This window comes from Tympanuchus pallidicinctus, unplaced genomic scaffold, assembly GCF_026119805.1.
Source record: "Tympanuchus pallidicinctus isolate F22 unplaced genomic scaffold, pur_lepc_1.0 scaffold2, whole genome shotgun sequence".
NCBI classification, from domain to species: domain Eukaryota; kingdom Metazoa; phylum Chordata; class Aves; order Galliformes; family Phasianidae; genus Tympanuchus; species Tympanuchus pallidicinctus.
In genome coordinates this window covers 45,393,505-45,404,830 of record NW_026294721.1, presented here as the reverse complement: position 1 = coordinate 45,404,830, position 11,326 = coordinate 45,393,505, and the positions used below count along the sequence as shown (strand labels likewise).

The following is an 11,326-nucleotide window of genomic DNA, read 5'->3' as shown; positions in this document are numbered from 1 at the left end:
TCACATTCCTTGCACTATGAGGTAGGCTTATCAGTTCCGTAATAAATAGGATATAACCTTACCATTTTTGATGAAGAATGTAATGGTGTTGCTTTAAAAGGAAAAGAAACAGCTCCCACTGCTGAGCAGTTCAGGCAAAAACCATTTCATCTGTCACAAACGTGTATAGAGAGATGTGGGGTGGCGTATCCCCCAACTCTGACGGCGTGGGCAACGAGGTCATGCTTCACCTAGCAATGGAGTGCAGCAACGGCCTTCAGCAGAATGCAGGAAGGACTAAACCCAGCCAAGTGCTGGTCGGTTGGTACAGCAGCTGCCCACGCTGCCAAACGCTGGAGGGGCACTCTGCCCTTCAGCCATCCCAGCAGGTGGAGGTGAGGTGCCACATTCCTGAGGACTGTGTTGGAACCTAATGGACCGTTTCTGCACCTAGTGCCCAGGCTCAAGGCACGCGTGGGCTGAGGGGTGACGGGAAATGCCAGCAGGTAGGAGACTGGGGAGAGCAGCAAGTCTGTGGCTGCCTGCCCCACGTTGTTGGTCAACATTTGGCAGCGCTGGAGTATGCTGCGTCCCCAGGCCCCATCCTAGTAGTTCTGCACCCATTTGCACTGGCCTAACCCCTTGCCATTACACCCAACCCCAACAACGCTGCACTCAACCGTGGCCACGAGTCCCCGGGCCCGCTTGGCAGCCCTTTTTACAGCCAGGAGTGCCACGCAGCAATGTTTGCTGAAAGAAAGATAATGGCAGCACGTGCACCAGGGGGCGGAGTCTGGGCCGAGGGTGCCCCCGTACACCTCGGGGCATTGCCTCTGGGCACGGGGGGGCGGGAGGAGGCGGAATGCGCTGCGGGAGGAAGCGGCGGGGACGGGCACCTGTTCCGAGCCCGGCCGGGTTTCATCACCGCACCGCACCGCCCCGCCTCTCCGCCGCACATAAAGACCGGGACGGCGCGGCCGCTTCACAGCGCTCCGCAGCTCCGTCGTTGCCTTCCTCCTTCTCCTCCTCTTCTTTCTCTCTATCAGCGACCCGGTAGCGATGGACGCCGGCGGCCAGCGGACCCGCAGCCTGCTGCTCTTCCTCGGTGAGTGCCTGGCGTGTTGGATGTGCAGGGGTGCGATGTGACGGGGGAAGGTGTGTGCTCTTTCCCTTTTCCCTGCCCGGTAGCAGGAGCTGCTCTGTCCTCTCATCCTGTCCTACTGCTCTGGGTGAGTTCAGTGCTGAAGCCAAATAGAGGGGCCTCTGCTTGCCGCAGAGCAGCCCGTTGGGGTCTCCACTTCTCCCCGGCTTATCCGGAGTGAGCACCTCACGTGTTGCATGTGCTCCTGACGGCTGGCACCAAACAGCGCATCTTTATAGTACTCAGAGTCCCGGAGCACACGGCTGATCACTACCCTACAGCTCCACTGGGGCTGTGAGGCAGTGACCCTTTGGGGCGATGCACACTGTGTGCAGCAAGACTTGAGGCAGGGCTGAGACCTGCAGCACTCGGTCTGTCCTAGTCACAGAGTACATTCTCATGCCTGCAGTGCTGGGCTCAGGCTCTGAGGCAATGGGGCAGTCAGTCCCAAGGCCAACCCTAAGACCAATTGTAGCAGGAGTTTCTGTCTTTCCTCTTGACCAGGTTTTCCATAGGGCTCGTGGCTCAGCTGCTGCACTGACAGCAGGTTAAACGTCTTTTAGCCTGTGACTCAGCTGTGCTTTGCACACAGCTGACACTGGAAGGAACTGGTATATCTTCATGGATTTGTGGACAGATTGATGTATTTCCGGGGCAGGCACAGAATCTAATGGTAGGGGACAGATTAGTCACAATGAGGTGGCCTCATAGCAAGTGCTGGGAGCACTTTGCTGCCTTTCTATCCCAGGTCAGCAGTTCAAGCAGAACTCCATAGTGCAGCTGGGAAATCTGTCTCTACAGCAGCTGATGGCTGCTGTAGTGCCAAGCTCCAGAGCTTCACTGCCCCAAGGCAGGACTTAACTCCAGTGGCCATCATCAGCTCTGCATCCAGGCTGTCACTGGCTCAGGGGCACTTTGTGGTTTCCTGTGTTGTGTCTGAGCTGACTGCAGAGGTCTCTGAATCTGGACATACAGAAGATGGCATCAGGTGGTGTGTCTGGCTGGAAGCAATAATGTATTCCTCCTTCCCATGCAGTGTAGAGCCCTCTGTCCCGTGCTGAAAGGAAGGGTGGTATGTGAATGCAGTCATTGGTGTGCAGGTCTGCACGGGGGTGGAAGTAGTGCAGAAATGACCAGTGCACGTAATAAGCAATTATCTGAATAATCTCTTCTTAAGGGTAAGTCCTGGCCCAGAGTTCAAGGGGATCATGTGGGCACTGCTGGAGTGATGGTCATCCCATGCAGGCTGCTGTCTGCAGGGCTGCTTTAGGGCATCTGTGTCTCTGAGTCTGCAGTTCTGAAGTCATGGATGCAATACACAACATGATGAAGTGTAGACACTGCTTCCCAGAAACATGTACAGATGCTTCAGCTCATTGCCCTGGGGGGGGGGGGGGGGGGAGGGGATTTATTTGGGTCTCCCTCCTTACCACCATGTACACAGAGTACAGAGCTGGGGGCATAGAGGGCTGACAACATCTCCTTTACAGGATGGGAAGAGTAGCCTGTGTCCCTGGCATGTCTCATCCCAGGAAGAGGAGTGTTAGGCATGTGTTTGCTGGGCATGGCCGAACAGCCTGCACAGGTACATCCCACCTGATGCGCTAAGCAGAAGCAAGGTGTTATATCCCAAGCATGAGGATGGGGAGGTGTGCTCTCTCTGCAGTGGTTAAAATTGTCTCAAATGACTGCATCCCATTTCCCAGGTCATGTGTTTAGTGTACATGAATAAGCCAATCTCCAGAGGTGCTGGTGTGAGGGCAGAGTTGCACAGCCGCTTGCTGAAGTAGGGCAAGCCGTTAGCAAGGCTTTCATGGTCAACCCTATGGTTCTGTGATCCTCGCCTGGAGCATAGGCACCCCACCTGGCCTTTACTGCCAAAAGGGCTTGCTTGGCTTACATGGCCTGAAGAGATGTGTGGTAGGGCAGAGTGGTTCACCGTAGAAAGAGACAGAAGGTGATGCACTGAATTTGGATGGTAGTAGTAGTGGTGCGCACAGAGCCTGTGGGACAGGCTGACCTGTGTTTCCTGCTCCCTCTGCACAAAGAAGACCTTAGGTAGTCAGGTGAGCTCTGAGTGAGTGAAACCTGATAGTGGGGATCCAGCTGGATCCATCCCCCAAGTTAAATGGACTGAGGCCCACCAGGGAGATGTCACCTGGGTACCACTGTGCTTGGCACTTCTTTGATAGCAAAACCCAAGTGACAAGCATATGGGGGGAGCGCCGAGGTGCCAAATGTTAAATAGCATTAAGGAGCTTTCTGTAAGTGTATCAGTAAATGACCAGTGATCTCAGGGATGAGTGAAACCAAATAAAGTGATGATGGGGACCTAGCACCTCTAAGAAACCTAACAATTCCCCATTAAAGTGGTGTGAATCTTGCAGAGAGACTAGTTCTTGGTTCCATATGTCCTGTATGTCCCTCATCCTGCAGCTGGAAGCCATAGTGGCTGATCTGAAAATTACATCACCTCTGGCAAAGGCTGCAGGAATCTGAGGAGCCGTTCTGTCTCTTGTTCATCCTTCGTGAAGAGCCCAGCAAACTGCAGCAATATCCCCATTCCAGAAACAGAGTTAATCATAGAGTGATATCCACAGGACCTTACCAGGCATTGCTTGCTGGCGGCATAACACTGGCATTCCTGAGAGGCATTAATAAATACTGACAACCTCATTTCTGTTATCTTGTACCCTGCACAGTATTTACTTAGTGAACAGCAAAGGAATAAAAATATAAATACCTCTCCCAGGTCCTACGTTTGATATACATCACTTGATAACTATTCTGGGAAAGGTTTTTCTCTGCTGCTGCAGCATGTGGATCCCTAATCCTCCAGCAGGATCCCCCTCCCACTGATGTCAGAGGAAAAATATGTGCATGGGGGAAAGGGCAAAATGTAATGGTGCAGAGCAGGAAGGACTTTGCCCAAATGCCGAAAATACTGCTGGGTGTCAGCAAATACCACACCTGTGCTCTGGCCTGTGCCTGCAGTCGGGTGAAGGTTATTGGCTGCTGGGATGGGGCAGGCTTTGCTCTGCTTTGTGTGTCTGTCAATTACAGTGTCTAGTATTTTGTCTCCATTGGTGCTCATAGCACAGAGAAGGGCTGACTTGCCTCTCAGTTGTACTTCTAGTCAGCCTTGGTTCGGGTTTCTCAGCTGTGTTCTGTTGTCTGTCCAACAGAGAGCTTTGGACTAAAAAGGAACTGCTCAGATCACACTTAGGTGGAGGAAGCATGCAAGCCAAAGCAGAAGTGTGTAGGCTGAACAGAGACCTGCTGGCCTAAAACTCACCTACCCAGCCAGCAGCTGCTCCTCATGAAATCTGTACTGAGCACAAAGTGCTGTAAAAATTAAATAAAAATTAAAAGAATAATAATAATAATAATAATAAAAATCCCACCCTGAAAGTAAACTTTCAGGTCCTGCCTTGTCAGAGTGCGAGGTAGCTCCTGCTGAATCATGCAACAGGAGCAGCTGTCTCTGGCACGCTCTTCTGTGGTCCCTCATGTCACTACTCTGTTCCTGTGGCTCTGGTGGGGTGCACCCAGTCTGTGTCCTTTCTCTAAAGCCCTGTAGTAACCTGGCTGTGCAGGAAATATATTTAGGAGGAAAAAAAAAAAAAAAAAAAAAGCTCTGTCCATCTGAGGCGGATGTTCTGCCTTTCTAGCATCTAACTGAATAGCATCTTAAGGGATGTCCTGCTAATCACCAGAAATGGATGAGCTGCGTAAAATTCCTGAGTTGCTGTACATTTAGCAATGAGGGGTAATGAAGCTTTCTAACAACTGGAGTTGGAGTGATCAAGAAACTATGAAGGCACATTCCATCTATTAGCCATGCAGGAGCTGATGAGTTAATGGAGGCAAAAAGCCCAAAGATACCAACTGCAGGTTGCCATGGTGTGGGGCTGGTAGCTGAACAGGTTAGATTGTGACCACAGCAGGGATGTTCCCAAAGTGGATTCATGCTCAGCTGGGATGAGCCTTCATTGCTTCTTGTAGGCTATTTGTGGAGCCTTTAGATCCTTCTTGGAAATGTTCATTCAAGTACTGGAATGCTTGTCCTGTGCAGCATCACAGGACACCCCAAAAGATGTCAAAACATGTGATTGGCTGCATCTGTGGGAGAAGGGAAGGAGGGTCCCTGCTCCCCAGGGAAATGCAGCCGGATTCCTCTGCCTGCATGCTTGCTGCAGTCCCTTCCCGTGTGGCGGGTACCCACACCTGGCCTGCTGAACTGCAGTTCGTAGAATCGCAGAACTGTAACGATTGGAAAAGACCTTTAAGATCACAAAGTACAGCTGCAGCCCATCCCCACTATGCCCACTAACCACGTTCCTCAGTGCCACATCTCAGGTTCTTGAGCACCTTCAGGGGTGGTGACTCCACCAACTCCCTGGGCAGCCCGTTCCATTGCCTCACCGCTCTTCTTGAGAAGAAATGTTTCCTAACATCCAGCCTGAACCTAAGGCCGTTGCCTCTCATCCTCTTCTTGCTGTAGTGTGGGTGGTGGAGGAAGGGCAGCAGTGTCCTCATTTCCTCCCAAGGCCCTCCCCAGGTGAGTGACACTGGCCCATGACCTGTGAGTGGGTTGACATCTCTTGAATCCAGTGAGCAGAGAAAGTTTGGGGTCTCATGTTAGCTCTTTTCAAGTGGGCTTTGATTTGAATAGTGGAGAGGAGTGAGTGCAGGAACTGGTCAGCATTTCAGGCAGAGTGCAGCAAGACTGAGGGAGCTGTCTCCTGCAGAAGAGCAGCTTTGTTTTGATCTTCCTTTGGACAGAATGTGATGGGCACTGAGCCTGGCTGAGTACAGACCCTCACAGCATGCTGCAGCACTGCCATGCTGACTGCTGGGTCCTGGGAAGTTCTCTGTCCAGGGACAGCTATGACCCCAGGAGTTCTCCATGTTGATCACTTCCTGCGATGAATACAGATTTGTCATGCCAATGCATAACTGTACTCAACAGCAACCTTATTCTGACTTCATTCTCTCATAGGTTACCTATTGCAAGCGGTCATGGGCACAACAGTGATCCCATTATGTGCACCTGGTGAAATGGAAAACTGCACAACAGCATTAGGTAAGTGTGCTCCACAGCTCTCTTTGCAAATAGCAAGTCTTTGGTTGCCATCTTCCTCAAGCTGGTGGCCTCACAGAGTTGCCCCTGGAAAACACTTCAACTCTACCCATAGGTTACTGCTGAACCATGTTCCCATCATCCCACAGAGAGTTTGCTAATGTTGAACATGAACTTTCTTAAGGCTGTGTTCTATTTAGTATCACTTTTCAGCATAGTATCTGTGTCTTATGATGAGAACTGCTGTGAAAGCAGAAATACGTGATGTGGGATTTGTAAGGGAAGAGTCAGTGTAAGTCCAACTCTATCCAAAAGGCTCACCTGCTGCAGTGCCCACTGCATTGCAGCTCTGTTGATAGCTAGGCTTGTTGGACATGTAATGCTTGCGCGTTGTTTGGGAAAGGGAAAATGAAACTGATGAGATGCTAACTAAATCTCTCTGCAGTCCAGACAGAGAACAGTCCTCGTGTGGCTCAAGTTGGGATAACCAGATGCAAACCTGAAATGAAGGACTACTGTTTCCACGGACAGTGTGTGTACATAGTGGATCTGGATGAGCACTATTGCAGGTAAGGACCGAGCACAGTCTACCCTGCAGCCTCCCTGATGTGGTCTTTGGGATTAACTGATCTTGGTGATGCTTAGGGGACCACTGACCCAGCAAAGTGTTTAAACTCACAAGAACATAAAGAGAAGAAGTGTACCTGTAACAGACCGCAGCTGGATTTAAGCAAGTATGAAGCATATGAGCTGGCTGCAGTGAAACCCAAGTGAAAGTCTGAGACAAGTGAGGTTAGTCACCAACCTACCATAGGCACACCACACTCATTGTGATGTTACTCCCATCGTTCATTTTCATGTACAATAGCAAGAGGTCCAGATTGCAGGCAAGGCAGTGAGGTCTCTTCTGAAAAAGACCCTCTGGACACTTTAAGGGTATTCCTCACGTACTTGAAGGATTTGAATTCCGAGACCTACAAGGGGTTTGACTGTAGAAGGGGTTTGGACTTGCTTTTCCTAAGGAAACAGCCAGCAGTATGGCATGCTTTGTAGCGTGCTGAAATGTAACCCTGTGGCAATTTCTCCAATTATGTCTCTCTTATCCTCAGGTGTGATGTAGGCTTCTCTGGTGTCAGATGTGTGCATTCAGAACTCGTCCGACAGCCCCTCAGCACGGAGTACGTGGCACTGACAGTCATCCTTGTTCTGCTTTTCCTCATCGCCATCTCTATCGCAGGCTATTACATCTGCAAGAGGTAAGAGCATTTCCATCGTGGTTCAACAGTGTGCATATAGTAAGATGTCCAGTTGGACAGAGGTACTTAAACTATCTCCGTGCAATCAAGTGAGTATGAGGAAACTTGCAGGCATGATGCAAAAAACCCCATATATTGACTGTATAACCTAAATGGAAGGCTAGGTCAGGCACAAGTACCTGCAGATGCTCTCTGACCCTGTTGGATCACTGAGCAGGTTGGTTGTCTTGTCAAAGAGAATGTGTTGGAGTAGATGAAAGAGCAGGCAGGGAGTGGGAAAGCGCTAGTTTCTTCTCTTGGTAATGCCATTTCTTTGGTCATTGGGAACTGTAGATCAACTGGATAGAATCGTGGAATCTTTAAGGTTGGAAAAGTTCTCTAAGATCATACAGCCCAACCATCCACCTACCGTCAGTACTGCCTACTAAATCAAGTCCCTAAGTACTACATCTATCCTTCCATTAAACACTTCCCGGGATGGTGACACCACCACCTCCCTGGGCAGCCCCGTTCCCATGCCTCACCACTTTCTCTAAGAGATTATTCTTAATATCCATCCTGAACCTCCCCTGGTTCAACTTGAAGCCATTCCCTCTTGTCCTACCATAGCTAATGCTATCTGCTGTGCTGTGGTGACTGTGCCATATGGCAAGCATTGTTTTGCCAGCTGAGGAGCACATGGGACAGCATGTTTGTTCCACCAACAGACACAAGGGCATCAAGAATTGTTCTTTGTGCTAATAACTAATTGCAAGGTGCAGACAGAGAGCCAAGTAGGCAGATCGGCTCCAGATGGAGATCTGAGCCTCACAGATCTGATAGGTAGGTGGTAGCTGCCTAAAGTCATCCTCCTTGCCTGAAGTCTCCATGGCACATCTCATCTCAGAGAAGATGACATCATTGGTTGGAGCACTCAGCCCCAGTGCAGTCAAAGATGCAGCAGGATTTCAATGCAGGTATGAAATCCTCAGGGCTAAGCTTAGACATGAGGCTCTGCATGCAAGTTATCTCAGACCCAGTCATAAGCACAAGCAGAGCCCAGCTGCTAGAGTTGGAACAAACACAAAGAGGTCATGCTGAGTTCTCTGTCTTCCTCCTTCCCTCTATTTGTTCCTTAAAAAGCCCCTTGGGATGACTGGCTTTCCAGAAATGACACTTCTCTCTGTTTTCAGGTACCGAAACAAGAAGAGACACACCAACACTAGTGAGTACAAGGAGGTTGGTGCCCTGTAGAAGAAAATGTGACTTCCTGCAACATTCTGTTCATCTGGACGGACTTTATGGCTCCCCATGTATTTAAATGTTATTTTTATTAACGATATCTACAATATTTATATCCTTTTACAAATTTCAATTGTTTGGTGATCCAATCAGTATAGGTCAAGTATTTTGTTTGCAGTGTTTTATTTTTTTATTAAATAATATTTCTTGAGAACCCCACGTCAGTGGTTCTGTGCGAAAGAGATATATTTTTGTAAAAAGTCGTCGTCTTACTCTGAAGAGTAATTTTATATTTATTCTTGTGAATATGCTCAGAACAATTTTGCACCTGTAAATAAAAGTTCTCAACAAAGTCAGAATGTCTGTGTGTTTTTGATCAAAGTGAAGCTAAGCTTGGTTGAGATGTTGTAAAGCAAGAATGCTATTGCAGAAGGTGCCATACCTGTAGGGAGAGCTGATGCTCAGCAGATCACAGAGTTGCCTTTTTTTCCATCAACTGAAATGATGTCCTGTCTTAAATGCTCTTGAGGTCAAGCAAATGGAAAAGGTGCCTGTCCTTGTTACTGGACGACATCACAAAAAACAGTTCTATGTGAACTTGAAGGCAGCAGGATTTAGGCCTGTCTTGTACCATCCTATTTCTGTGTCAGCCTATCCTTGACTGTCATGAAAGGGACGCATGAGCTCTTTTACACTCAACAAACCAACAGAAGGGCAGTTGTGTCAAGGCTTTGAGCTCTTCTTCAAGTGGTCCAAGAACCCAAGGAAGTTGGGAGGTGAGGTGGGATGGGTTTTCCCAGTGCCCTGACATGTGGCCAGCCCTTTCCTTAGGAAAAGATGAGTCACTGAAATGACAGTTCTGCTTCTTCTCAGCTCAGTACTCACTTCCTGACCTTGCCTTACTTTCTCTGTTACCTTCCCACTGACGAGCACCAAAGCAAAGGTGTGGTTGGGCAGAACCAGGCTGCAGTGGAACAGCTCTGCCCAGGTTCTGCCTGCTTTTGTTGTGCTTCTCCTCCCCAGGTGCCTCAGTGGACAGTGCATGCAGCAGTAAGGAGGAAAGAGGTCTGCTAACCAACACAAAGATGCAATCTGAGCATAGTCCGACGTTACTCGTGGCAGATCTCTTTGGCAGTGCATAGCAGGAGAGCTCTGATGGCCTCCAGGGCTGTGCCTAGCACCAAGGCACTTCTCGTGTGTGCTTTGTTCACCTTCCAGCACTCATGGTCCCTCCAGCAGAGGTACCACCAACTCCTGGAGCCTCTGCGTGGGGGCAGTACAAATCTCCCTGGTACCCAGTTAGAAGAGCACTGCAGGTCAATCCCTGCTAATTGGGTGATGTGTCACAGGCCCTCATTATATGCTCCTCAGCTTTTCACTTCCTCTCTCCTTTTCTTGTAATGTCACAGAGGAACCTGTTCTGCAGGTGACAGCTGATGGCAGCCACAGCCCCATGCTTGCACAGGCTTCCCTGGTGGGAACTACTTTTTTACATCTAACTTTGAGCTGACTGCCTTAGTTTGGCTTGGGCTTTCCCCACCTACCTGTTGCTCATCTCAATCCCAGCCCATAGCAGCCCTTCAAATCCTGTATTTTCTTCCCTCCTGCATACGATTGAGCAAGCGGTGAGCTCAAGGTTGCATACCGGGCTGCCAGCTCACAGCGTGCCAGCCGGACTGTGGCTACCAGCCCCGCAACCGCGTGGCTGGTCCTCTGACACACCCGGGTAATTTCTCTCTGAGAGTGAACCTCCCTCATTCCTCCCATGGTTTCTGCTGGCACCACCTCCATCTCTCCGGTGCAGGCATGCAACTCGGGAGGCCGAGCTCTCTCTGGCCGGAGGCTCTCCTGCCTTGCGTACTGCATGGTAATGTCACTGGTGGTGCTTCGGCAGTCTCTGTGAGTCATGTGTCCCCCCAGCGGGTTTCCTTGCAGTGTGTCAGCCAACGATGCCACCAGTGTGCTGAGAGCCAGAGGAAGACTCACTGGTGATCCTGGCTTACGTCACAGCGCCGGAGGATGTTTGGAGGGCTGGTTGTCAGCTGCACAGAGGCAAGTCTGATTGCGCAGAGTGCCTCACCTCAGTACTGCTCGTGAGAAGGGCAGATTTGGGGCACAGGGAGGAGGGGAGCTGAAATGGGCTGGAAAGGCTTACAGGTCACGCACTCATTGCACATCTGGGCTGGGTCAGCTGCAATCATCTTTGTTTGTGATGAAGAAAGGATGGATGGAAGGATGGGTGGGTGGATGAATGGAGGGAGGGAGAGATGGTTGGAAGGAAGGAGGCAGGGAGGGAGGGAAGGTGGGAGGAAGGATGGATGGATGGATGGATGGATGGATGGATGGATGGATGGATGGATGGGTGGATGGAGAGATGGATGGATGGATGGATGGATGGATGGATGGATGGATGGATGGATGGATGGAGAGATGGATGGATGGATGCGTGGGAGGAAGGGAGGAAGGGAGGAAGGGAGGAAGGGAGGAAGGGAGGAAGGGAGGAAGGGAGGAAGGAAGGAAGGAAGGAAGGAAGGAAGGAAGGAAGGAAGGAAGGAAGGAAGGAAGGAAGGAAGGAAGGAAGGAAGGAAGGAAGGAAGGAAGGAAGGAAGGAAGGAAGGAAGGAAGGAAGGAAGGAAGGAAGGAAGG

The 11,326-nt window shown here is 50.2% G+C and overlaps 1 protein-coding gene across 1 annotated transcript; it reads left to right on the top strand.

Moving 5' to 3' along the window:
• Positions 1-920: 920 nt before the first annotated feature.
• Positions 921-9,039, top strand: EREG (epiregulin). The gene is made up of 5 exons (XM_052682485.1): positions 921-1,084; positions 6,123-6,206; positions 6,649-6,772; positions 7,313-7,459; positions 8,632-9,039. Exons 1-5 carry the CDS (start codon positions 1,039-1,041, stop codon positions 8,690-8,692), a joined length of 462 nt encoding a protein of 153 aa, XP_052538445.1. The 5' UTR covers positions 921-1,038; the 3' UTR covers positions 8,693-9,039.
• The last annotated feature ends 2,287 nt before the right edge of the window (positions 9,040-11,326 follow it).